Source organism: Salpingoeca rosetta (genome assembly GCF_000188695.1).
Source record: "Salpingoeca rosetta unplaced genomic scaffold supercont1.36, whole genome shotgun sequence".
NCBI classification, from domain to species: Eukaryota; class Choanoflagellata; order Craspedida; family Salpingoecidae; genus Salpingoeca; species Salpingoeca rosetta.
Window position 1 is genome coordinate 641,150 of NW_004754898.1, and position 26,628 is coordinate 667,777.

Consider the following 26,628-nt stretch of genomic DNA (forward strand, 5'->3'; position numbering starts at 1 on the left):
ACCTTGCCAGAGAGGCGCGTCGTGCACAGGTGGGTGCCGTTGACGGTGAAACTGCAGTCCAGCTGGTCCACCTCCACCTCAATGTGCATCCACGGGTCGTTCTTGACCATGCCCAGCACGCCAAACCACGCCGCGCCGCTTGCCGCGTCGCCGCCGCTGGGAGCCATGAGCGGGTTCACCAAATCTGTCGCCGCAGTGGCCGCAGCAGTCGCGGCCGCCGCGCTCATGGTGGGTGACGTCGATGCCCCTGGCGTCGGAGACAGCGCAAACGGCGTCTCTGCAGACTCGGCTGCGCCCTCAGGAGGGTTCTGCTCAAACATGTCAAACGCAAGCAATCCCAGCTCGTTCTCCTGGTAGTTGACGCTGGGGTCGCACAGCTCGCTCTCCTTCACATCCACAGGCACGGCGTCGCCATCACCCACATCATACGCGCCAGCGCTGCCGAGACCTGACTCGCCAGGCACCTTGCCGGCACCGGCAGAGGCAGATGTCGAGCTCAGCGGCTGCTGGCCTGCATCACTGCTCTCCGGTGCAGAGTACAGCGGGTTGGGCATCATCGTCACGTCGGATGGGCCGGCCTCCGGCTGGATTTCAAACATGGGGTTGACAAAGCTGAAGTCGCCCTCCTGCGTGCCCAGGTACCCGAGCTCGACGTCGAGCGCAGAGCTCTGATCCAGCACCTCCTGCTGCTCCTTGTTGCGCGTGTACAGGGTGATGATGATGTACCACACAAACATAAACACGATGCACACGCCGCTCACAATGATGGTCAGGTAGAAGGGCCAGTTGCTGTCCGTCAGCGTGCTCTGTCCAAAGTCATCGTCGTCGTTGCCCGTGGTCGGCACAGGCTGCCCCGTGGTCGTCACAACGTTGACCTGGCCGTCACAATAGTCCGACAGCAGGTCGGGCGTGCTGCTTGTGCCGGTCGACGTGCAGTAGTGTGCAAACAGGCAGACGGATGAGCGGTGATGGGCGAGGTCGCGGTACCGCGCAATCTCACACACGCACGCGCCGTGGTAGAACTCCAGCAGCGCGCCAAGCGCAGAGCACTCCGTGGCCAGCTCCCCGTGCAGGAACATGTCATCGCACAGGGCTTCTGCCTGTCGCTGCAGCGTTGCGGATTCAAACACACAGCCCATCGACGCGCGGAAGAGTAGCGGCGCCGTGGACACGGGGAAGAGGTTCGAGCCGGAAGGATCCGGGGAACCACCGTCGCTGGGCATGCTCGCCTGTCCACGCAGCCTGCACCGCGTACCATCAACGCCGTACTGGTCAGCCAGCAGCGTGCTGGTGCCGGTCAGCTGCGCGTTGTCAAAGTTGGTGTGCATGAGCAGACCATCCGAGTAGCCCTGTTGCGGGTAGAAGAAGTTCTGCCCAACCTGGTCTCCGGAGATGGGCCGGTTCCAGAAGCGCACCTCGTCCATGTGGCCCTCAAAGTCCGTGGTCTCAGTCTCGCGGCGACGGCGTGCCTCCGTTGACGACGGTTGCAGCACGGGGATGGGCTCGAGGGCACGCCCCAAGGTGAACTCGCCGTCCACGCCAAAGTGGCACGTGCGCAGGAGGCCGACAACCACGTCGGTTGCCACCACCAGCCCGGGTCGGTGCACCAGCACAAAGAGGCGGCCGTCCGTTGGGCGCCACGTCACCGTGATGTGCGCCCACAGGTTGCGGTACATGATGATGCGTGTCTTGAACACAAACGTGCCCCAGGTGATGGTCAAGCGGCCGTCCAGCACGACGCAGTTGAACGTGATGCCGTTGGCGTAGTCCGTGTAGAACGAAAACACGACAAAGTTGCGTGTGCAGCGCCGCAAGCGGTGTGGGTTCAGCGGCACAACGTAACCACCACCATAGCCATACGTGTAGTCACCCGAGCCAGAGCCGGAGCCGGAGCCAGAGCCAGAGCCAGAGCCAGAGCCAGAGCCAGAGCCAGAGCCAGACCCACTGCCGCTTCCGCTTCCGCTTCCGCTGCCAGTGTTGTCTGCTGCATACTGGTCCAAGTCGTCATGAACGTTGTCAAAGCCAGGTTTCACCCAGCCCTCTACAGCCAAGCCGCACTCGCCACCATTGCACATGCCTCCACTAGCACCGCCATCACCCGAACCAGTCCCATCACCACCAGTGCCACCACCACCCGTGCCACCACCCGTGCCATCATCGCCGCCGGACGGCTCGTATGGAACGTCGCCGCAGTCGCGCTGGGGCACAAAGCTCACAGAGGTCTGGTTGAAGGCAAACATGAAGCCGCCAGAGCCAATGCGGGTCTGGCCAGGATCAAATCGGCCTGGAATCACGTCGTGGCCAGGCACACCAAAGCGGCGAGGCAGCATCTCATTCAACCATGCCTGCGACAGCACCTCGCTGTCAAATGGCAGCGTTGTCGTCGTCGTTGTCGTTGTGGTTGTTGAGCTACTCGTTGACGTGAGCAGAGGCGTGGTCGTGGACGTGGCTGTGGTCGTGTTGCCAGCTGAACTTGTTGTGTTCACCGCAGCCGTGGTCGATGCAAGCACCGTGCCATTGGTCGCTGGCGTTGCTGCGCTTGTGCTTGGCATTGCCGTTGCGTTGGCGGGGGTAGTTGCGTTCGACAGTGGCGTGGTCGGCGCTGGCACCGTCGTTGTGATGGCTTCACTGCAGTTGGAGCCCGTGTATGGGAATGCGCAGCTCGAGCAGTTGTCGCCCGTGAAGCGGGCATCGCAGTCGCACACAAACGCGGTGTTGTTGACCAGACGGCAGTCGCCGTGCCCGCCGCATGTGACCTCGCGCGTGCACGCCTCAACGGCGCAGGTCGGACCGGCCCAGCCGCGCTGGCACAGGCACTCGCCGACGGGAATGCTCGTGTTGGCCGCAGTACTCATGGTGCCGTTGACGCCCGTCGTGGCGGTGCTGCTGTTGGTGTTGGCTGTCTCCACGCAGGAGAGGCCATGGCCAGAGCAATCGTCGGGGCAGACAATGTCATCCGTGCAAGTCGCGCCGGTCTTGCCAAACACGCACAGGTCGCACGTGGGGCCGGTGAAGCCAGCGTCACACGCGCACACGGCAACATCGCCCTGCGCAACGCACTCACCGTGGCTGCCGCAGCCGGCGCCGCCAGCACACGACAGCTCAACATGACAGTGGTCGCCACCGTAGCCGCTCACGCACTCACCGCAGGCAGCGCCCAGCGTCGTGTTGGAGCACATGCACACGGGCTGTTCGTTCACAACCGCGCACGTGCCGCGAAGCGGGCCGCCGCACTGCGGGCTGCCGGGACAGATGGGCTGGCTGCAGTCTGCGCCTTGGAAGTTGGGGTCGCACAGGCAGTACGGGTTTGGTGCGTTGGCATAGTCCAGGGCGCACACGCCACGGTTGGAGCAGTCTGGCTCACCGGGGCAGTCGAGGACATCGCACGCCTCGCCGCGCCGACCCGTTGGGCACTCCCTCCACGTAAACTCCGTCTGCAGCGCTGTGGAGTTGGAGCCGCACAGGCCGTGCATGTTCTCCTGCAGCGACGCGGGAATGTCCAGGGCCGCGCTCAGCTGCCCGACATACGCCGTCACCGTCACCCGCACGCCGTTGGGCAACGACACCACGAGCTTGTGGCGCGACTGCAGGTACCACTCTGCCCTCAGCCCGCCGGGCGTGGCAAAGTCTGTCGGGTGCTCGACCGTCTGCATGGCGCCCGTGAGCGCGTCGGAGAAGAGCGCCTCCAGCCGGTTGGCACCCGTGTCTGCGAGGTACACGGCCATGCTCTGGCTGTCGTATGACACGCCAATCATGGACGACGACACGCACGTCTCAAACGCCGTGCAGGGGCGGTGGATGCTCTGCACGTGCATGGTGTCCGTGCGCACGAGCGTGTACGTGCCGAGGCCGCTGAACTGATACGCCGTACCAGCAAAGCTGGTGAAGTACGGGTCGCCAAACGCCGTGCACACGACGTTGCCCTCCGTGGTGGAGTTGATAAACAGGTCGGGCGCGGTGGCCACGCTGCAGTCAACACCGGTCCACCCGGGGCTGCACGACGAGCACAGGCTGTCGCCGTTCCAGCGCGTCTCGCACATGCACTGCCCCGTGACGGAGTTGCAGCTGCCGTGGCCAGAGCAGGCCACGCCATCCACCACACCCTCGCACAGGGAATCGCACGTAATGCCAAAGTGCACGGCGTCGCACTCGCAGTAGTGGTTGCCGGATTGGTCTGTGGCCTCACGGCCAAACAGGCACAGCCTGTCGCAGGTTGGCCCGATCCAATCGGTCTTCAAGCCCTCATTGCACAGCGGCCTTGCAGGCCACTCTGCCAGGTTCAGGTCATCCTCGCACAGCGTTGCAAATGCAAAGACGCTGACGAGCCCAGACGCGCTGGCGTTGTTGGCTGCACCCTGCTGCAAGCACTGCAACAAGTAGTACTCGGCCGGGTTGGGGAACAGCGGCGCACACATGGCCTGCAGCGAGCCAATCCAGCGGTTGCAGTCCGCAAGGAACACCTGCTGCTGCGCGGGCGTGGCGCCGTAGGTTGGCAGCGACACGGGCCACGCGTCCACAAGCGGTGCCGTTGACGTGCTGTTCAGACCACCGCTGCCGCCACTGCCGCCACTGCTGCTTGCACTGCGCCGGCGGCGCTGCAGCAACTCCTCATCGTAGCCGGAAGCAAACTCGTCCAGAGACACCACCAGCCCAATGTCACGCGCTTCAACGTCGTCCTGCGAGTACACAAAGGTGATGGGGAGTGGAAGCGTGGAGGCGATCCACGTTGGCGCCTGTCGTGTAAAGAAGAGCAGGGTTGGCCCAACCTGGTCACCGACAACGTCGCCGCTGCCCTCGTCAAACTTCCACATGCCGGCCAGGTCTGGTGCGTACGGCGGTACGTTCTTCAGGTACGTGGAGGCAACGATGGCCGGGTTGCTGGGCCGCGTCCACAGGCGAAGCTCATCCACGTCGCCAACAAACGGAGCAACCGCACCCTGTCCCAGCACGGAGTCGCCAGCCATCCACACGCCAAGCAGCACCTGGCCGCCAGACTCGCAGGCGCTCGTGCCCACAAACGCAGTGAACACGCCCGATGTGTCGTCCGTCAACAGCCACACCTCAGCGGTGCCCTGGGACCGTGTCCACACGACGCTGAGCTGGTGCCACTTGTTGATCTGGAACGCCACCTCGGTCGGGTACGCCTCCGAGCCATACGAGACAATCAGCGTGTCAATCTGCCACGAGCCATCCCTGCTCAGGGCAAACGCGGTGCTGTTAGCAGAGCCAATGGGCGACAGCAGTGCCACCCGCTCGCCCTGGTGCATGCGGTGCTCCAGCACGGTGAAGGCGGCGCCTGCCAGCGTGCTCACGGTGAGTCGGGCGCCAACGGTGGGCCGCGTGTGCGCGTGCATGAGCCACAGGCCACCCGAGATGCTGAGCCGTGTGAAGGGACCGGAGTCGCCAAACGACACAGCGAGCGTGTGCAGCTTGCGGTATGCAAAGGCAACGCCGCCAACCTGCTTCGGCTTCACGCTCACCTCAAAGGTCACGGTGTCGCTGTCGTCAAACACGAGCGGCGACGAAACGAGGCCGCTGTCGTTGAGGCGGAGGGCAAAGCCGGCGTCGGTGGCCGTGGCCGGGCTGCTGCTGGAGAACGCCTCCATCTCATCCGGCAGGTCTGCCAGCGTCAGGTTTGCAAACGCCAGCGACGAGCCCGCATGGCAGGAACCAAGCAGGCCCTCCGTCCACGCGCAGGTGGTGGCGCGAGGAGCGCGCAGGAACACTTCCAGGAAGCCCTGGCGCTGCTCAATCACCAGCACGCTGCCCACATCAAACCGCAGCACTACGCTGTCCAACGACGTTTGGGTCACGTTGTTGACGCCACTGCTGCCGCCACCACCAATTGGAATGGCAACACCCTCGGAGCGCGTGAGCACGTTGTTCACACGCACCTCAAACGCGCCCGCAGCAACATAGGGGCTCACAAGCTGCACCTTGTCCGAACCAAATCGGACTGTCACCTCCGATACACACACTGCGCGGCCCTGCTGGCACGGCGCCAGCTGCGCGGTGACTTTGGCCAGCTCCTGGCCGCCCGTGTTGACAACACCCGCACGCTGCTGGCTCAGCACCACGCGGCCAGGTGACGGGTAGGCAAAGGAAATGCCCTCAAACGCATGCACAAGGCCGCCAGTAAAAATACCAGCAGCCACGGAGGCGCCGGCACCGCTGTTGTCGCTGCTGCTGTCGAGACGTGCAAATTCGCACTTGGCACCCAGCCAGCCCTGCGCACAGACTGAGCAGTCTGCGCCGGTCCACTGGGGATCGCAGGCGCAGGTGCCATCCACGCGACACAGGCCGTTACCGTTGCACGGCGTGGCTGCACCGCCAGGGCACGCGTCCTTGCACTCCGTGCCATAGTATCCGGGGTCGCACACGCACACGTTGAGATCCTCTGCAGAGGCGTGGCCGTTGTAGCACAGCTTGTCGCACTTGGTGCCAATGTACAGCGGGAAGTCCATGTCTGCGTAGTCGTTGCAGAAGCTCTGCAGCGGCCACGTCTTGAGGCTCAGCACAGACTGGCAGTAGTCCGCGTACGCCACCAACGACGACATGCCTGCCGCCAGCTCGTTGGAGCGCGCAATGTCAGCGAGGCACGCCTTGAGGTAGAAGTCAGACGTGGCCTGGCCCAGCAGTCTGCATGGCGTGTTGGCGCGGATGAACAGGCCGCAGCGGAAGTTGGCCAGGTCGTCCAGCTCTGGCGAGGAAAACTGCACAGCGCCGCCCTCGTCGCTTGGCGGGGCGTCAATGTCCGTGTACGTGAGGAACCAGACGGGGCTCGGCAGCGGCGGCTGCGGGAACACGAGCGGCGTGGCAGCGGGGCCAAGGTCCTTCGCCACAGCACCAGCGCCGTCGTCAAACTTCCACAGCGACACCAGGTCCACATCCGAGGGCTGCACGTTGCGGTGGAAGTTCTGGCGGATGGCCGTTGAGTCGAACAGGGAGTTCTTCTCGAAGATGCGAATCTCGTCCACGCAGCCCACGAACTGCCCGCTGGCGTGGCTGCTGGTCGCGTATGCGGAGGGCCGCCACTGGCCAAACGAGAGCACGCCACCCGGGCGGAACATCTGGCTTGAGTCTGCAAAGAAGACCGACTTGGACAGCAGCGTACCTTGCTGCGTGAACATAAACAGGTTGACCACCCCCGTGGTGCGGCTCCACACGAGCGTGATGTGGTTCCACGCGTTGAGCTGCACAACAAAGTCTGTCGTCACGACGCGGTCGCCATACACCACCTGCAGCGGGTTGGAGAGCACGACGGAGAAGGTGCGGCCGAACTGCGGCTCCTCGGGCTCGGGCTCCAGCAGCTGCTCAATCGGGTGAGGCAGACACACGTCGCGCAGCACGCGCTGGTTGATGCCGCTGATGGGCTCCGTGATGTGCGTGTACGACATGACCGTGCCGCCGTACCGCTGCGGCTTCACCAAGAACTCAATCATGACAAACTTGCTCTTGAAGGCGTTCACCATGGGCGGCGAGTAGATGCCAGAGTCTGCAAAGCACACGGCGTACCCGTTGGTCGGGTTGTCAATGGGCTCGTCCAGCCAGTCCTTCTCCAAGATGTCGAGGATGTCCTCCTCATCCAGCTCCGTTGGCGACTCGGGCATCCAGTCGTTGGTGCACTGGCTGCCGTCGCCACCGCACACACCGCACTGGTCCACGTAGGACACAAATGTCACGCCACGCAGGCGACACGCCTGCTCGTACGCCTGCACCACCGCACAGCTGCACGCGCTGCTGCACGCAGCGTAGCTGACGGCACACGCGCGCACGTACGGCTCTGGGTCAACCACGCCGTGGCACGCGGAGTAGCGCCCGCGCGGGGCAGCGAGCACATCGCAATTCTCGCCATGCTCGCTCGCAGGTGGCTGTGCTGGCAGGCACTGGCGTGACGGCGTCGCGGGCGTCTCGGGAACACGCCACGACGAGGCAAGCGCCGTGGTCTGCGTCAGGTTGCCCGTGTCCTGCACCGCTGTGTTGTCGGAGGTGAACAGCACCTGCGTGCCGCTGAAATGGCCGCACAGGCCGCACAGGTTGTTGCGGTACGCGGTTGGCGCGTTGACCTCCAGCAGGTCGCCGTTGAAGGTGATGGAGACGTCAAGCACAAGCAGCTGCACCGTCACCTTCGAGTACACGCGAGACACGCGCACGCGGCTGGTGACAATGGGCAGCGCGTCGTCCTCAACCACCTCGCCGTTCATGACCACAAGGCCGCCCAGCCGCACGTCCACCGTGACAGCGGGCTCCTGCGTGCTGCCGTCGGAGATGGCGGGCAGGATGACGCGCACCTCATCGGCAGCGGGGTACGCTGACGTCGATGCGGCTGCCAGGGTCGCGTGCACCTGGAACTCGCTGCCATCGCAGTTGGGGCCGCCAGAGGCCACGACAAACCTGCCGCGCCCGCAGAAGCTGAAGGGCAGGCCGTCAAACGTGGTCATGTGCGCGCCGTACAAGAGGCAGCTGCTCGTGCCATCCGGCAGGTCATCGTCCCTGCACGTGGAGCCGTCGCCGCCACACACGCCGCAGCGGTCAATGACGGAGGTGTATGGCACCTGGATGGAATCGCACAGGCTCTCAAAGGCCCGGAACGGGTCGACGCATGCTTTGCCAATGTCCTTGGCGTCTGTTGCACAGGCCATGCTCAGGCACGCGCGGTAGAACGGCTCCGGGTCAAGCACGGCGGCACAGGAGCCATACACAGGTGCGGGGCTGTTGAGCAGCGCACTGCACTGCTCCTCTGCGCGGGCACGGTTAGCGGGGAAGGCGACGCAAGGGTCGCGCGGCGGCTCGGGCCCATCCGTGCACGTGGTGCTGGCGCTGGTGAGGCGGCGAAGCAGCGGCGGCGTGGCTTGGTTTACACCAAAGCTCCACATGGAGTTGCGGTTGCTCGGCGCAAACTCGTCTGCAAGGCCGTTCATGTTCCCGCACAGGCCGCACACGCGCGACTGCAGCGAGCGCGGCACAAACACGCGGAACGTGTTGAAGTGCGACCACTCCACATGCACGCCCGTTGCCTGGTGCACAACGCGCAGCACGCCGCTGTCACCGTCGCCTGTGTGGTGCACGGACACGCCGTGCCTGTTCAGGTAGGGCGCTGTCAGCACGGTGTCGTCTGCCTTGTCGTCAATGTCGTCGCCAGCAAGCGACACAACACCGCCGCCCGTGATGTGCACGAGAGGCGATGCGCCAAAGCGAACAGCGAGCACGGGGGTGGCTGGGTCGCTGCCGCGCGTCACCACGGTGATGTCAAACTCGTGTTGCGAGCAGTCACTCACCAGGTTGTACTCGCACTCCCCGGCAAAGTCGAGGCTCTCGCCATCAAAGGTCACGTAGGACGAGGACGCGAACACGGTGCAGGAGGCCAAGCCATCTGCGCAGGTTGAGTCGTCACCGCCACATACGCCGCACACGTCGCGCGCGGACGAGATGCCCGTGGCTCCGGCAAGCGCACATGCACCCTCGTAGGACGCAATGATGTCGCAGGCATCCAGGAGGGGGAGGGCGTCCGTGGCGTTGCCAAAGGTGGCGGCCACGGCGCTGGTGGCGTTGTGCGGCCAGGCGGACCACGCACATGCCGCTTCCAGGCATGCCTGGTAGTATGTCTGTGGAGCGACGGTGGCGTGGCATCCGGCGAGCGAACCGAGCGGGTCGACGAGCACGTGGCACAGTGCTTCGGCGGCGGAAAGCGCGCCGGCGTTGCCAGCGCACTCGGACGGCGGCAGCACGGTGGCGTTGAAGGTCTGGTTGGTGAACTGCGGGTCGCCAAACGGCGCCAGCAGGCCCGTGTCGTGCACCTGCCAGCCAAGCACGCTGGTGTAGGACGTGGAATCGTCGCCAATGTGGCCGTTGTTGTTGCCGGCGATGCCGCGCGTGCTCACAAAGAAGCTCTCTGGGGCGCGCACCCACGCCGTCGCCGCAATCAGGTCAATGTCCATCTCAAACAGGCCCTCGTACAGGCTGACAAACAGGCGAAAAGAGCCGTGAATGTTCCGCAAGTAGACGGTGAAGCGTAGGCCAGAGAGCCTGTAGCCTACCAGGACGCGGCCGTTGATGCTGACGCGTGTGTGCACGAGGTCAACGTGGATGGTGACCGTGTTGGAGATGACAATGGCAATGCCGCGGAGGCACGCGGGCGAGTAGCGGCTGCTTGTTGTCGCCCAGGTGCAGGTACCCACGCTGCCGTACACGCGCAAGGGGTAGCCGTTGTACAGGCTCTCCACCAGCAAGTAGTCGTAGACGTTCGTGCGCCAGATGGTGGCGCCATCAAATGTGCGGTACACCACGCGGCCAGATCCGCCAAACACGCTAAAGCGGCGCACCGACGGCGCAACGCAGCCCGTCACGGGGCTGCAGTAGCGCCAGGGTGCGCGGCAGTGCCGTTCAAGCACACGAATCACAGACCGTGCGGCAGCAGTGGGAGTTGACGCAGCGCACACGCGGCGCAGGCACGACTGGTAGTAGAAGTCGACGTTGACGCCAAACGTGCCGCTGCAGGACGCAAAGAGCGTGGTGCGCACAACCGCACAGTAGGACGCGGCCAGCTGGTACGCGTACGCGTTGCCTGCACAGGGGCTCGTGGGCAGCGGCGGAAGCACGCACACGGCGCTGGCAGACGCCGTGAACAGCGCGGCCTGGAACTCGCTCTGCAGTGCACCCGCAACCGCGGTGGTGTCAGCAGACGCGGCCAGACCACACGCACCGCACAGGCGATCTCGGTACGAGGGCGCAATAAAGAGCTCGTGGTGAGTGCCGTACCACGTGAACACCACTTGCTGGTTCACGCCCACCACCTCGATGCGGCCGTTGAGGTTGCGGACGAGCGTCTCCTGCTGGTCGACGACCGTCCAGCCGCCCGTCAGGAACGCGCCGTCAACGTCCACGGTCATGTTTGCGTGCAGGCTGATGACGGAGGCATACGCGCCGCCAAAGCGCAGGGCAACGCGCGTGCCAGAGCTCACAGCCAGCGACTGGATCTCAAAGTCGCTGCCGACGCAGTCGCGTGCGATGGTGATGGCGCAGCTGCCGCTGTCCACGGCCAGGAAGCGACCCGCGGTGGAAGCGTGGTACCGCCCAAACAGGGACGTGCACCGCGGCCAGGTCGGCCGGCAGCTCGTCCCGTCACCAAACAGCACGCCGCACTCATCCACGGGGATGGGCCACGTCGTGTGCGGCGAGGGGCACGTATTGTACACGAGCCTGACCACCTGCGAGAAGCAAACGTCCTCCGCAGACTGCGAGCACTCGCACATGTGTCGCAGGCAGTACTGGGTGATCATGGTCCGACGATAGCCCGAGCCCACACACCCAGCAAGTGGGTGCGTTGACTGCAGAAGCGTGCCGCACGTGGCCTGCACGGAAGCAAGCCGCGGGGCGTCTCCTTCACACACGGCCGTACTCGGCGGCGATCCCCGTTCCACACACACATCATCGACCTTCCACACCTGCCCGTCCGACCACTGCTGCTGCGGGTCCTCCGCCAGCGTGGAGGGCTGGCCCATGGGCTGCTCGCCACACAGCCCGCCAGCGACGGCGAGGCGCGATGCATCCACGCGGACGGAGAGAATCGGGTCCGTCCACACAATCTCCAGCGCCCCGCTGTAGTGTGTGAATGTCCAGCGGCCCCCGCGGTTGACGAGGGGCGTGCTCACCACGCCGGGCAGGAACAGGCTCCGGTCCAAGGACGGCTGGGTGAAGCCGCTCGTGTCCACAGGTGCGCCACGCACAAACCTGACGGGCTGGTTGTTGGACGACTGGACCACAAATGTGTCCGCCTCCACAACCACAGTCACGTTGTGGCCACTGTCGGCATCCGACACCACCACCACCTCGTGCGCGCACGTGTACCTGTGGTGCCCAAGGTGGCCATCAAAGCGGAAGAAGAGGCCGCCCTCCAGAGCAAGGCACTCGTCCGGCTCCGTCGACGACAGCGGGCAGGACCGACCGTCGCCAAAGCACACGCCGCAATCATCACGCGCAGACACAATCGGGTGACCGGCCCGGTCGCACTGGTCCTCAAACACGGCAAGCGCCCTGCAGATGAGTGGCGACGATGGATCCGTGCACGCCTCCTCCACGCACATGTTGTAGAGCGGCTCTGCGTCCAGGTGCGTCAGGCAGCCGCCGTACGGCCCGGAAAACTGGCGCAGGCGTCCGCACACGCTGTCCACCAGGTCCTGGTCCACACACGTGGTGGGTGGCTGCGGGGCGGTGGGGATGACATCGCACTCGCCAAGCTGCCAGGCCTGCACAAAGGGGGTGAGCGAGTCTGCAGACGCGGGCGTGCCGTCGGCATAGGCCCAGTCGTTGGACGACTGCCCGTCAATGTTGGCGCCACACAGGCCGCACACGGCATCGGCGTATTGACCTGGCGGCACGTTGACGCTGTAGCTGTCAAAGTCAGTGAAGACAACCTGCACGTGGGAGCCACCGAGCTCGAGGGTGAGCGCGCCCGTGCTTTCATCCGCGCTGAGCACTGACTCGTCGGCCAGCACAATGGGGAACCGTGCAACGGGGATGCGGTTCACCACCGCAGTCCGGGGGGCAACCAACTCCACGTCAACGCCCTTTGCTGTCGTCACACGGACACGGTCGCCCTCGCGTGCCACCTCAAAGTCGCCGTTGACGCAATCGCGCGCCAGCACATAGCTGCAGTCGCCAGACTCAAACGCATACAAGCGGCTGTCGTACGTCAGAATGTACTTGTTGCCCAGGGCAGAGCAGCTGGACCGCTCCACCTCCAACGTGCATTCGCCGGTCACAGCATCACACGACTCGCACGACGGCACGGGCAGCTCGTTCATCAGGCCCTGCGCCGCACACTGCTGCTGGTAGGCGGCAATAGCAGCGCAGCCACAGCGCAGCTCGGCAAAGCACGTGCAGAACGAGCGCACGCAGGCGTGGTACGCCGTCATGGGATCAATTTCGGCGTGGCAGGAGGCGAACGGCCCGTTGACGTCCGTGACGAGGCCACAGTAGTCCTCCGCCTGCGATTGCACCTGCGCAATGTCGCAGTTGTCCGTGGGGTCGGACGGGTCGTCGGGGCAGCGGGAGTTGCGGTCGTGGAAGATGCGGTCGCTGGGGTCCTGGTCCACGGCATAGCTGATGCCAAGCTGGTAGTTGCTCGAGGCAAGTTCCGTGGAACTGCCGCTCAGCAGCGCATCGTCCAAGGCCTGCTTGTTGAAGTTGCCGCACAGCCCGGTCATGTTGCGACCATACACGGGCGGCACGGAGACCTGCAGCAGGTTGCCGTAGTCCCACTCAATCACCACCGACTCGGAGAACAGGGCCATGCGCACCCTGCCGGCGTGAGCCTCCAGGTGAAGCGCGCCCCGCACCAGCGGCAAGGCCGTGATCTCCGTGCCGTCTGCACTCACCACGGCGCCAGCACTCACCTCAATCTTGGGGGCGCCAAGGGCCCGCAGGGCAATGCCTGCCGTGCACCTGGCAAAGTTGTTGAAGGAGCAGCGCGTGTGCCGCACCTGCAGCTCCCAGGGCCCGACCGGCACCTCGTTGATGACGTCCGGGCTGGAGAAGGCGGAGCGGGCCACCGTGTAGTCGCACAGGCCCATAAAGTCGTACTCGTAGCCGTCAAACGTCACGTAGTACGCGTTACCGGAGATGGAGCAGGTGGCGCGGGCGCCGGAGTAAGGACAGGACGTGCCGTTGCCGAAGCACACGCCACACCGGTCCACAATGCCGCCAGCGACCGTCACGCCACGCGCAGCGCACTCGCCCACCACATCCTTCAGCACACCGCAGGCGGAAATCCCGTCAACTGCGCCCAGAGTGGTGGTGTCTCCACCGCTACCAATTGTGTCGCTGCTGCTGCTGCTGCTGCTGCTGCTGTTGGTGGTGGTGCTGGAGCCAGCACGCAGAGAGAGGAGAAGCTCAGCACACTTGTCTGCGATGCACATCTCGTAATACACGGCCGTTTCGATGCCGCATTGGTCAAAGCTGCCACCCACGAGCACACTGCAATACTGCTCCGCGTTTGCGCGCAGACCGCTGTTGCCCAGGCAAGGGTCAACAGGCGGTTGCGGGGGAGGAATGACGGGGCCAACGAGTGAAGAGCAGTTGTGCTCGACAGAGGGCTCAAAGGCAAACACGCCAGACATGTCCTGGGTCCATGCCCAGCTCTCGTTCCAGAGCATGCCGTACGGCGCGGGCTGCTGCGCGGTGAGCAGCTCTCTCACGGGGGCGCCGTCCACAGCGACGCTGCACAGGCCGTCCAGGCCAGACCCGCTCGTCACAATGTCGCGCGCCACAGAAACCACGAGCGAGTTCACCTCGTAGTTCCACAGCAGCGACGAGCCAACGGCGTCCAGCACAACCCTGACTGTCTTGGCGGTCTCATCTTGGTACACGGCCAGTCTGCTCTCGGGCGAGAACAGCGTCTGCACGAGGGGGGAGCCATCGAACAGCACACTCGCTGCTGCTGATGCGTCGCCGCCTGTGTCGTCCCCGCGCACCAGGGAGAGGCGGTGGCGGTTGCGGATGGAGACGGCCGCAACGACCTGGCCCGCATTGCGCGTTGTGAAGATGGACCAGCGCTGTTCCACGCTGCGCGCAAGCACGAAGCTGCACGCACCGGGAAAATCGGCATTGAGCCCGTCCACGGTGAGGAGGTAGCGCGAGTTGAGCAGCCTGCACGTCATGGGGTCACGCGGTGCGTGGCAGCGTGGCGCGGCTGCGGCAATGGTCAACACACCCGCAGCACGACAGGCGGCCTCGTACTGCGAAACAGCGGCATCGCACCAGGAATTCGAGTCGTCGGGACGTGCACACTTTGCCGTGCGGCAGAGCTCAATGTACGGCGCAACGTCGACGACTGCATGGCACGCGGAATACTCGCGACCACGCAACGTCTTGGAGCACACGCGGTCGGCCCAGTCGGCGAGGGTGGCGTTGAAGGAGCATGGATCGGCCGGGGGAACGTCATCAATGGTGCAGAACGGGTCTGGGTCGACAAACAGGCTCGCAGCCTCCGTGTCCACGAGCCAGCTCTTGGCGTGCTGCCACAGGCTGGCGGCCACAACGCCATTGGACGTGATCAGGCCACTCGCGGGATCGTCGTTGTTTGTGGCGTCGGCGCTCAGCGGCTGTCCACACAGGCCACACACGCGGTTGGCAAAGGTGACAGCTGGCGCACGCACCTGAAGCTGGCCAGACGCTGGTGCCCACGTGACTGTGACGCTGTTGGGCAGGCGCACAGTGAAAACACCAGCGCCCTTCTGCACAACGACACCCTCCACGGTGGTGAGTGGCAGCGCGGAGGTCTCCTGGCCGTTGATGGTGACAAAGGAGCCCGCAATCTCCACGACGAGGTTGAAGCCGAAGCGCACCGCGACGACCGAGTTGCACGAGCTCAGGCCACACGCCGTCTTGCGCGCTTGCACCTCAAACTCAGACATGGCCGAACAGTCCTTGGCAACCACGTAGTCGCAGATGCCGGAAAACGCATTTTCGTAGCCAGAGAACGTGCGAACAAGGCCAACGTCGCGCATGAAGCACGTCATAAAAGAGCCCGAGCACGTGCTGCCGTCACCAAAGCACACCCCACACTCATCGACGATGGCCGGGATGGACGTCACACCGCTCCGCACACACTGGTCACGGTAAGCCTGCACAACCTCACATGTTGAAGGCGGTATGGGTGTTGCAACTGTTGATGTAGAACCAGACACACGGCATCTCGACAGCTTGAAATGAAGTCTGTTGGGTCGACCGTCTCCAAGCATGTGGCGAGCGGTCCTTGTGCATCTGCAAGTGCAAAACACCGCGGCGGAACCGGCGGCGGTAGCGGCGGTTCAACCACGGGTGTGATGGGCGGAATGGCGGTTGTGCTCGTTGCATTGTCACTCGTGCGATCCCGGAGCCGATCACCAGCCTTTTGACGCGACAGCCACGCTTCGATGACAGCCCAGGCGGCATCAAGATCACCCGTTGCGCACACGTCCTTGACGCACTCCTGCGCCATGTCGCCGGCAGCGGCACACACCATCACCGCCTGTGCCTCAAAGTCAGCGGATACGCATTCATCCGAAGGCGTGTAGCCATCTGGGAGCTTGTTGTAATCATCCCAGTTGTTGGGAGGGTCGTACCAGAACAGTGACTGGGCACGTGTGACGCGGGTGTAGTCGATGGTGGCGTGATCATCTGCGGAGATGCCGTTGTACAGTGCGCACAGGCCACCAGTCACGTTGTAAAACAGCGGCGACACCGCAACGTGGATGTTCAAATACCTTGAACTGAAGGTCTGCGCCGTGAGCTCAAAGTCCAGCGCCTCGGAGTACAGCGTGCACGAGCGGCCATATTCACAATGTACATCGACACCATCAACAACTGTGCTGTACGTGGATGATGCACTCGTGAGTTCCGCAGCGAGGCTGTTGTAGGTGCGCACGATGAGGCGTCCAGAGCGCGGGTACATGCCCACGCGCAGGCCAGACTCGCGGAACAGCGCCTCAAAGGCCGTGTTGCCCGAAGCGCTGCCGAGCGGCTCGTGTCGCACCTGCACCTCCACCAGCGGCGACCGCAGCAGGTAGAACTCGCCCACGCCGTAGAAGTCGAAGCGCGCGCCATCGAAGGTGGTGAAGTGCGGGTCGCCCGCGCTTGTGCACAGGCCGCCACGTGAGGAGTCGACTGGCGGCTGCACGGGCGGGCGAGGATCGATCATCGGGGTGATTGGCTCGCTCGGCACTGTCGTTGGAGCCGCCGTCGTGCTGGGGGAGGTAGTGGCGTTCCCGCTCGTGCGATCCGCAGGCGGTCCTCGGCCTCCTGGCGCGACCTCCACGCCTCAATCATGAGCCACGCCGCGTCCAGGTCACCCGTGGCACACACGTCCTTGATGCACTCCTGCGCCATGTCGCCGGCAGCGGCACACACCGTCACTGCCTGCGCCTCAAGCTCCGCAGACTGGCACTCGTCCGAGGGCTTGTACCCATCAGGCTGGTCGTTGTAGTTATCCCAGTTGTTGGGAGGATCGTACCAAAGAAGCGACTCGGCACGTGTGACGCGGGTGTAGTCGACGGTGGCGCTGTCGTCTGCAGCGATGCCGTTGTACAGGGCGCACAGGCCGCCGGTTGCGTTGTTGAAGAGCGGCGACACCGCAACGTGGATGTTGAGGTAGCGCGAGCCCTGCGCCGTGAGCTCAAAGTCCAGCGCCTCGGAGTACAGCGTGCACGAGCGGCCATATTCACAATGTACATCGACACCATCAACAACTGTGCTGTACGTGGATGATGCACTCGTGAGTTCCGCAGCGAGGCTGTTGTAGGTGCGCACGATGAGGCGTCCAGAGCGCGGGTACATGCCCACGCGCAGGCCAGACTCGCGGAACAGCGCCTCAAAGGCCGTGTTGCCCGAAGCGCTGCCGAGCGGCTCGTGCCGCACCTGCACCTCCACCAGCGGCGAGCGCAGCAGGTAGAACTCGCCCACGCCGTAGAAGTCGAAGCGCGCGCCATCGAAGGTGGTGAAGTGCGGGTCGCCCGCGCTTGTGCACAGGCCGCCACGTGAGGAGTCGACTGGCGGCTGCACGGGCGGGCGAGGATCGATCACCGGGGTGATTGGCTCGCTCGGCACTGTCGTCGGGGTCGTTGTCGTGGTTGTTTGTGGGCCACCGCCGGGGCCACTGTCAAAGCACGCTGTCTCGGATCCTCCAGGGATCAGGCGAAGTTCGGGCGCAACTGCTGTTGCGTTCTTGAGCGCTGCCACGCTCGCAGCGTCCGTGAGCACGGCACCACACAATCCTTCAAGTCCGGTCGTCGTCTGAGCTGGAACATCCACCTTCACCGTTGCTGTTGCCCTCAGCGCCCTCAGCCAAGTGACACGCATGCCATTGGCCTGCATCTCCAGCGCGTACGTGTCGCTCGCCGCCTGAGTGTGCTGCCGTCGCTGAAAAGCACAAACACGTCAGACACTGGACGGCCGCCGACAAACACGCCCTGTTCACTGAACACGATCGTGGTGCGGTAGTTGAGGCGGGCGGCCACGAACGTCGTGCGCGTGCTGACGCAAGGGTCGCCGTCACGTGGCACACACACAAACCGGGCGTGCACCTCAAAGACGCCATGTGGGTCCTTAGCCAGCACAAAGTCACATTCGGCAAGCGGTTTCACAATCGCGCCTGGCACAGACAGGACTTGCCCGCTGGAGAGCACGGTGCAAGTCGGGAACTGCTCTGCGCAGGAAGTACCGTCGCCGCCACACACGCCACAGCGGTCCCATGCCAGGAAACGCACATACTCGTTGTTTGCGTCACAGTACTCCAAGAATGACGCTGCGCCCTCGCACTGTGAATACGCGCGGCCGGACGTGAGGGCTTGGCACGCGTCACGCAAGCAGGCGTCGTACAGAGATGAGACGAGTGAGTCAGAGCATGTGGCCGAATCAGCGACTGCGCCTGGGCTGAGGACACACAGGCGCTTTGCTTCTGCCAAGGCGGACGAATCGAGGTTGCACGGGTTTGGTGGAGGCTGCACGGGGCTGATGCATTCGCTGTTGTGCGAGCCGAGAAGCGCCGTTCCGGCCTGCACCTGCCAGCTGTTGGCGAAAAGGTATGTTCGCGCCGTGTTGATGATGGTGTACACCTGTCCATCGGCCGTCTTGAAGTCGTCAATCGCAGAGCCAGTAAAGTCGCCGCACAGGCCACACATGCGGCCATGCAGGGTTGGCGGTGCCATGACCTGGATGATGGAGCCGCGCGCACGAACCTGCACCTGATTCAGCATCTCAATGACCAGGGTGTCGTCCACGAGCCAGGTAAGAGTCGTGCCGTCCTTGTAGAGAACGAGCGAGGACTCGGAACGGGAGACGCGCGCGTTGTCAATGTACACCGCACCGTTGCGCAACTCAACCAAGTGCCGGCCCTGTGTGCGCAAGGCTAATGCATACGTTGCCAGGACGGGGTTGGGAATGATTTGCACCTCAAACGAGCTTTCCTCGCAGTCCTTTGCCAAAATGTACGAGCACGTGCCGGCGTAATCGTACGCACTGCCGTCAAAGGTGACAAAGTGCGCGCCACCGAGTGTGGAGCAGGTTGCGAGTTCTTGCGCGCAGGAGGAGCCGTCGCCAAACGCAACCCCGCAGCGGTCAATGATGGGCGGCTGCGGCGCGCGCCCGCGGTCCTTGCACAGCACGTCGTACTGGCGAATCGCCGACGTGGCGTGCAGCGGGTAGCACATGTCAGCAAGACATGCCTCATAAAACGGCTCAGGGTTGAGCAAAGAGTGGCAGGAAGCAAATGGGCCGTCTGTGTCCACAATGACGGCGCAGCGGCGGCGGCCTTCCTCAATGACCTGCGCATCTGCGTCAGCGCATGGGTCAACGGGCGTTGGCGGCACGGGCTCATGGTAGCACACGCCCTCCCTCGAAGCAAACAGCGTCGACGGCGCGGACGTGACGTTGACCACGGCCCAGCTCAGCCCAAACTTGTACGCGTTTGTGGTGAGCACACCGGCGCTGGTGACGAGGTCGTTGGAGGTGACGTTGTCGTACTTGCCGACAAGACCACACACGCGGTTGGAGAAGCGGTCCGGGACCCACACGGAGAGGATAGCGTCCTCAGTGTACTCAATCTCAATACCGTTGCTCATGGTCACAACCAGGGTGCCCTGCAGGGTGCGGGTCACGGTGGTGCCGCCCCTGAGCAGCAGCGGAAGCTTGGTCTGCAGCTGGCCGTCCACAAGCACATCACCAGTGAACTGCAACTCCACGACCGGCGATCCGTGTGACGTGATGCCAACGCCAAAAGTGGAAATGCCGGCGTTGGTCACGTTGCGGTTACGCACGTGGATCTCAAACTCGTTGTACAGGCAGTCCTTGGCAAACACGTAGTCACACGTGCCGGAGAAGCTAAACACAGTTTTGTCCAGGGTCACGTAGTGGGGGTCACCAAACACGGTGGACACGCTGTACGTCTCCAGGCACGACTCGCCGTTGCCAAAGCACAAGCCACAGCGGTCAATGACGCTGCTTGCCTCCACGGGGTCTGGGCTGCTCTTGAGGCAGCGATCCTCGTAGGCAGCGTACACGCCACACGCCTTCTCGGCGCCGCCGGTGCAGTAGTCGCTGATGCACGCATCAACGTACGCGGACGGGCTGGCCCAGACGTGGCAGGCGGCATACGGGCCGACGTCGCTGGCTAGTGCGGCGCAGTAGTCCTCGGCCAGCGCCTGTAGCGTGGCGTTGTTGAGACAGGGACTGTCGCGCTCCAACACACGCGGCGAGCACATGGCGCCGGAAGGGCCAAGGAAGAGCGCGTCGGTCTCGGGCGAGTGCCAGGTAAGGCCGGCCTGCTCGAAGGTGCACGTGCCGTTGACGGTGCACCCGGGCACGTTGCTGCCGTACGTGCTGACGTCGTCCAGGGCGGTGTTGCACAGGCCGCACAGGACGCTGGAGAGACGCACGTGCGCGCTGATGGCGGTCTGGCCCGAGAACGGGTTCCACGAAACAACCAAGCCCTCGCGCTGGGCGGTGACAATGAGGTCAAAGCCGTCGCTGCGCACGACAATGCCGCCATCCAGCACGCTCGGCACCTCGGTGACCTCAATGCCGTCGAGGAACACGCGCGGGCCGTCCAGCTCCAGCGCCTGCTCGCCAATGCGCACAAGCAGGCGCGTAAACGCGTCCGAGCCCTCGGGCTTGTAGCCGTGGATGGCAAACGAGCCGTGGGCGCAGTCCTCGGCCAGCACGTACGAGCACTGGCCGTGGAACGTCTGCAGGTCGTTGGAGACGGTGGCCACGTGGGAGCCGAGCACGGCGCACTGGAGGTTGGAGGAGGCGCACGTGGACCCGTCACCGAAGCACACGCCGCACTCGTCCAGCACCGTCTCGATGGCAGTGAAGCCAGACTCAATGCACAGGTCCTCCAGCGCCGTGATGCTGGCGCACGCAGCAGCTGCGATTGCCGCATCGACGCTGTTTGTGATCTCATCGCCGGGATTTGCTGCCAGCGCCGTGGCGTTGCCAATGGCGATGCAGTAGTCGTACACGCACGATGCAAACAATGTTTGGCTCTGCATGCCGACTTCGCCCACGCATGAGGCGTACGGGCCAGCGGTGTCGCGCAGCACGTGGCAGTAGTGTTGGGCCACCAGCAGCAGTTCCGGCGAGGAGTCGCACGGGTTGCTCGGGCGCGGCTCGACAGCGACGGTTTCGTTTGCAGATGCGCACTGCTGTGGGGCGGCCCAAGCTGTGCCGTAGCTCCAGGCAGCCGTGACGTTGTCCGAAGCAACACTAACATTGGCGGTGGCGCCCGGCAGGCGGAGCCCCTCTGCAGAGCCGCAGAGGCCACAGGAGCGTGACAGCAGGGACGCGTGGGCGTGAACGGCGACAGCACCGCGGCCATCGGACGAGACGCTCAGGAACGGCACGGAAACGGACAGGCCCTCCGATGTGACGTCGATCAACAGGCCGCCGCCAGCCGCGGAGCGGTAGGGAAAGCTGACCACGAAGCCAGCCTTATCGCGGGCAAGCCCACTGACAAAGAGGACCTCATCGCCGCGGGACAGGATGGCGCTGGCGCTGACGCGGGCACCGTTGACGAGGACGCGCGTCTCTTGGAGCAGCGGCGCGACAGCCTGACGCGTCGAGTTGAGGAGCGTGGCTAGAACCCAGTCTGCACGGACACGGTCCAGCTCAGCCGGTACGGTCATAGTGCTGGGCAGGATTTCAAGCCACGTTGTTGGCCGTTGCGGATCTGGTGTCATCTCAACCCGCACGGTGGGCGCGTCCTGGCCACAGCGCTGCAGGTACACGGCAAAGGCTCCAAACTGGCAGTCACGCAGGAGGGCATATGCCTGCTCGCCCGCAAACAGGAACGGGTCCGCAGCGAAGGGCTGAACGAAGGAAGCGCCATGCAGCGAGCACGAGCGCCACTCCTGTGCACAGGCGGAGCCGTCGCCAAAGCACACACCACAGGCGTCTCTGACAGAGCCGAGATCCGGCACAAGCTGTGCACACGCGCGCTCGTACTCCGACACAGCGGCGCAGGCAAGGCCCTGCCGCCAGGTATCAACGGCATCCGCCGGGATACTGGGAGGTGCCGCGGCGCAGAAGGCGCTCAGGCACGAGCGATAGTACGCGGCTGGGTCGAGCACGGCAAGGCACGGGCCGAGCGAACCGCCAGGGGCGGTCATGCGGTCGCAGTACGCCTCAGCAGCCGCACGGGTGGTGCTTGTTGCGGTGTCGCACGGGTGGGTGGTGGTTGCAGGTGGGGCAACGCAGGCTTCATCTGGAGGCTGAAGCGCAGAATCTGGGCGCACCGTCACCTGCCGTGTTGAGGAAGACGAAGCGTCACCGCTATCGCCGCTCACATCCGCAACATCAAGCAGTGAGGACACACCGAGGGACGCGGGCCAGCACATGCCGACGATGTTGGCGGTGCTGGCGGTGCTGGTGTGTATGCGCACACTGGTTGCACCAGCAGAGATGGAGATGCCAAACGCCGGCACCACAAGCGTAACCAGCGACGCGGACGAGCGGAACAGGCGTGTGTCATCTGAGGGGTTGACAATGTGCACGGGGTCCGTGGGCGCAAACGCTCTTGAGAGTGGCTGGCCATCGGCATCACCAGACGCCTCGTGGCTCACGACCGTGCCGTCGCTGTGAATCTCAAGATGCCAGCCGTTGTGGCGAGCAATCGCCAGCACATACGCGCCAGACGCCTGGCGTTTGACCGTGACCATGAAGCTGCGTGGGTCCTCGCGGTCGCCCACGAGCAGCAACTCACAGCCCGTTGCCGTGCTCAGCAGCGAATCGGCCGCAAAGGGAACAAGCGTGTGGGTGTCGAGCAGGCTGCACTGGAGCTGATCCTGGGGCCCACAGTCCTCGCCGGTGCCATAGCACACGCCGCATCGATCCCGCACAGAGGACACGTTGTACAGCAGCCCACCAGATCGGGCAGCACATGCCCGCTCGTACAGGGTGAGCAGCTGACACGCCTCCCGCCTTGCCTCTGCTTGGCTTTCGGCGAAACAGGCGCGGGCAACGCACAGGTTATGATAGGCTGCTGGCTCCTCCAGCGAGAAGCAGCTGTCCTTGTACGGGCTGACCTCTGACACGGGGTCAAGGTCAGCACACAGCATCGCAGCAGAGGTGCATGACGTGTTGGCCGGGGGAGGGAGCACCACAGGGTCCTCGGGAACAGAGCAACCACCGGTGACAGATGAGGCCAGGAGCTGCGAGGCCCCGGCAGCGTCCAGTAGCGTTGTGCTTCCACACGCGGCGGCGTTGCCTGCGACAACGGCGCTGGTTGCCATCACGCGCACCATGGAGGTAGAGGACGCAGCAACGGCCACCACAACGCGAGCAAGCACGCCCACGGGCTGCCTGATAAAGTCGGTGTTGTTTGAGTACCTCTCAGTCCCGGGTGCACTGCCGCTGTATACGGTAAGCAGCAGCTCCGTCGAAGTGCGCTCCAGCAGAGCGTGCTGCAACCTGACAGGGAAGCCCGTGGTCGTGCGGCCGTTCACCACGGCAACGTTGGGCTGCCGTGGATCAAGTGTGAAGGCAGCACTCGTGTGGGACGCCGTGTGGTTCACGACCATGTGCACCACGCCAACGACTGGCGACACGGACACGGAAACACCTGCAGCACGCAGCAGGGTCAGGTCACACACATCGTTCTGCTCGCCAAGCGCGAGCGCGGTGCGATCGGAGGTGGCATCAGGGCGGAAGGTCAGCAGGGACGCCTGCGTCGCCGAGCACTCGTTGGGCAGGCTGCAGCTCGTGCCGTCACCGCGGCACACGCCGCAGCGATCAAACACCGAGGCAGCACCGCGCACACCTGCGGAGAAGCAGAGCGCCTCCACGTTGCCGAGGAAGCCGCACGCCGTCTCACGTGCCAGGGCAGGGGTGGAGGCCAGGCACACGCGGGCAACGCACGACGCGTACGCCCTGTTGAGGTCAAGCGCCTGCTCGCAGGGGGCGTACTGACCAGACGCGAGCACCTGACACTCCAGCTGTGCGCGCATCGCAGCCTCAGGGCTGGCACACCCTGGTGCCGGGTCTTCCGGCCCGGTGCACGTCGTCTGCTGGAACAGCACGCTGTCACCCAAACGCTGCTGGCTGGCCACGACGCTTTGTGGGAGATCACCATCGCCCGCGAGCTCGCTCGCAGTGCACAATCCAGTCACGTTGAGGCTCACCGAGGTCCTTGGACCAGGGCTGTTGAGAAGTGAGTCTCCAGCATGCAACAGCACGTTGGTGTCCATGCGAACAATGTCCCTGTGCACGGACAGTGACCAGCCAGTTTGTGCAGAGATGCGTCCCTTGACGAGGCCATGAAGCAGCGTGACCGCCGTCGGCGAGGTGAGCACCAGCTGCCCAAAGCCAGCGCTGGCACCGACACGCATGGGCCAGGTGGAAGCGCCGGTGTCCAGCGCCGTTCCGTTCACCCAGACACCAACGGCGCCATCGTCACCCACGCGCAGCTCAACGACAGCACCCGAATCATCAGACACAGCGAGACCGCGCCCGCCCTCCTGGAACTGCACAACAATGCTGGATGAGCTCACGGACGTGACGTTCTTCGATGTGGTCGTGTTTCCAACTGTTTGTTCGACCGTCGTCACTTGTGTCTCGACGCGAGAGACACGCACGGCCTCATACGTGCACGAGCCAAGGAAGTCGTGAGTCGCGCCATCAAAGGTGGTGAGGGCATCAATCGTGGGAGACAGGGAGCACGTTGCGCCAGGGAAGGCGGTTGGATCCTGCACATCGCAGCCTGACCCATCGCCAAAGCACACACCACACACATCCCGGGTCTCGGTCGGCAGCTGCACGCCGCACTGGCGGTCAAAGGTGGAGATGACATCACACGCAGCCTCAGCACCGGCGTCAGCGTCGCTCGCGCTGCAGAAGGCCTCCATGCATGACACGTGAAACTCGGCCGCTTGAAGCGTCGTCGTGGGGCACTGAGATGCGAGCGCGGCGAGCGTGGCATTGTCTGAAAGCGCGTGACAGAAAGTTTGCGCGGCTTCCACAGTCGTGGCAGCAGCGCCCTCGCAGGTAGCGCGGGGCGTGACCGGCGGCTCTGGCGCCGTTTCGCACGCCGCATCCGCGCCAATGGCGTTGTTGGTGGCAGGCACCATGTGCGAGGCCAGGTTGGCGCTGGTGAACTGCGCCGGCGTCAGGGTGCACGCACCGCAGCTGCCAGAAGCGCTTCCCACGCCCTCGCTCGGACCGCTAACCTCCACGTCCGACCGGGAAATGGTCACACGCAGAGGCAGGGCAGGAACAGCGAGCGACAACTCCCCTGCAAGCGTTGAAATGAGCGTGCGGATACCGCGAGTGGCGCCGAGGTACGCGCCCGAGCCCACAACGACCGGCATGCCGTTCACTTGCACAGTTACAGCCGCGCCCGCCTGTTGTTGCTGCTGGGCGGAGAACATGCTTGCAGGCTCAACCACCACTGTGTCGTTCTGGAACCGAACGGCAATGGCAACCACCGCGCTGTCTTCGGAGAACTTGGCCTCCACGCTAAAGTCTGTGCCGGCATCCTCCGCAACGCGCTCGGCGCAGGCACCCAACAAGCGGTAGAAGCACACGGGGTACGCATACTGAGCCGACGAGCTGGCCAGCGTCTTGAAGAGCCCACGGTACCTGTACCGACACGTACTCCATGCACGGCACGTCTGCACCTGCCACGCATCACTGGACGTCGCCTGCGACAGCAACGCGGTTGCATCGAGGCAGTCGCCACAAGCGTCCTGCACGCTGCCGTCCAGGTGGACGCCGGCGTCAACACAGGCCTGTTCATACGCGCGCAGTGCTGTGCATGGGACCTGGGAATCGCACGGCGCCGCCACGCACGCGTCGTAAAACGGTTGCGGATCAACGGCAACATGGCAGGGGGAGAACAGCCCAAAGCGCGAGGAAATGAGCTGGCACGCGGTGCTGTCATCGCCCGTGTCTGCGGCACCGGAAGAGGTGCAGGCATCAGGTGGGAACTCGGGGTCTGAGCACGTGCGGTTGGCAAACTTGAGCAGGTGGCTCGAGTACCCAACCAGCTGACGCGCCCCGAAAAAGTAGGCATCGCTGGTGTCAGTCACGCTGAGCTGCGTGTCGTCGCCCGCAACGCCGTTGAAGTTGCCGCAGAGGCCGCACAATGCGCCCCCACGCCACTGCGCACCATTCGCCTGCACAGACACCACGCCATCCGGCACACGCCACAGCACACGTACCCCAAGCCGGGCAGAGACAATCTCAAAGCCCCAAAGGCGGCGATACATCGTGACTTCGTTGCTGGTGGTGAAGGGGAAGTGGGGGATCACGTCGGGGCCCAGGTACGCCTGCCAGTCCTCATCCGCACTGGCCAGGCTTGAGTACAACGACACAGGATCTTCTGAGAAGGAGCGGAGCGCAACGCCAACGACACACCGCTGAGAGCCGTCACCACAGGCCGCAAGCGTCGCCTGCACCTCAAACGCGTCGGACTCGCAGTCCTTGGCGACGACGTAGGTGCACATGCCGGGGAACTGCCACACGTGCTCATCAAAGGTTTCAATGAGCATGCCGTCGCGCACGGTGCAGGTCGCATCTGCCGCGCACGTGGAACCGTCACCGTCGCACACGCCACAGCGATCCACCACAGCGGCGTCGCGCGTGTGGCCCTCGGCGATGCAC

The 26,628-nt window shown here is 64.3% G+C and overlaps 1 protein-coding gene across 1 annotated transcript in view; it reads right to left on the reverse strand.

The window, feature by feature from the left end:
• Positions 1 to 78: 78 nt before the first annotated feature.
• PTSG_10401 (teneurin-2) overlaps positions 79 to 26,628 on the reverse strand; it is a gene marked incomplete at its 3' end in the record, with an annotated part of 40,053 nt that continues 13,503 nt past the window's right edge. Inside the window, exons 5-10 of the mRNA XM_004988395.1 lie at positions 18,060 to 26,542; positions 16,843 to 17,895; positions 15,791 to 16,651; positions 14,758 to 15,623; positions 286 to 14,646; positions 79 to 184 (exon numbers count right to left, since the gene is read on the reverse strand). Coding sequence (XP_004988452.1) covers positions 79 to 184; positions 286 to 14,646; positions 14,758 to 15,623; positions 15,791 to 16,651; positions 16,843 to 17,895; positions 18,060 to 26,542 — 25,730 coding nt within the window. The remainder of the gene's footprint in view (positions 185 to 285; positions 14,647 to 14,757; positions 15,624 to 15,790; positions 16,652 to 16,842; positions 17,896 to 18,059; positions 26,543 to 26,628) is intronic.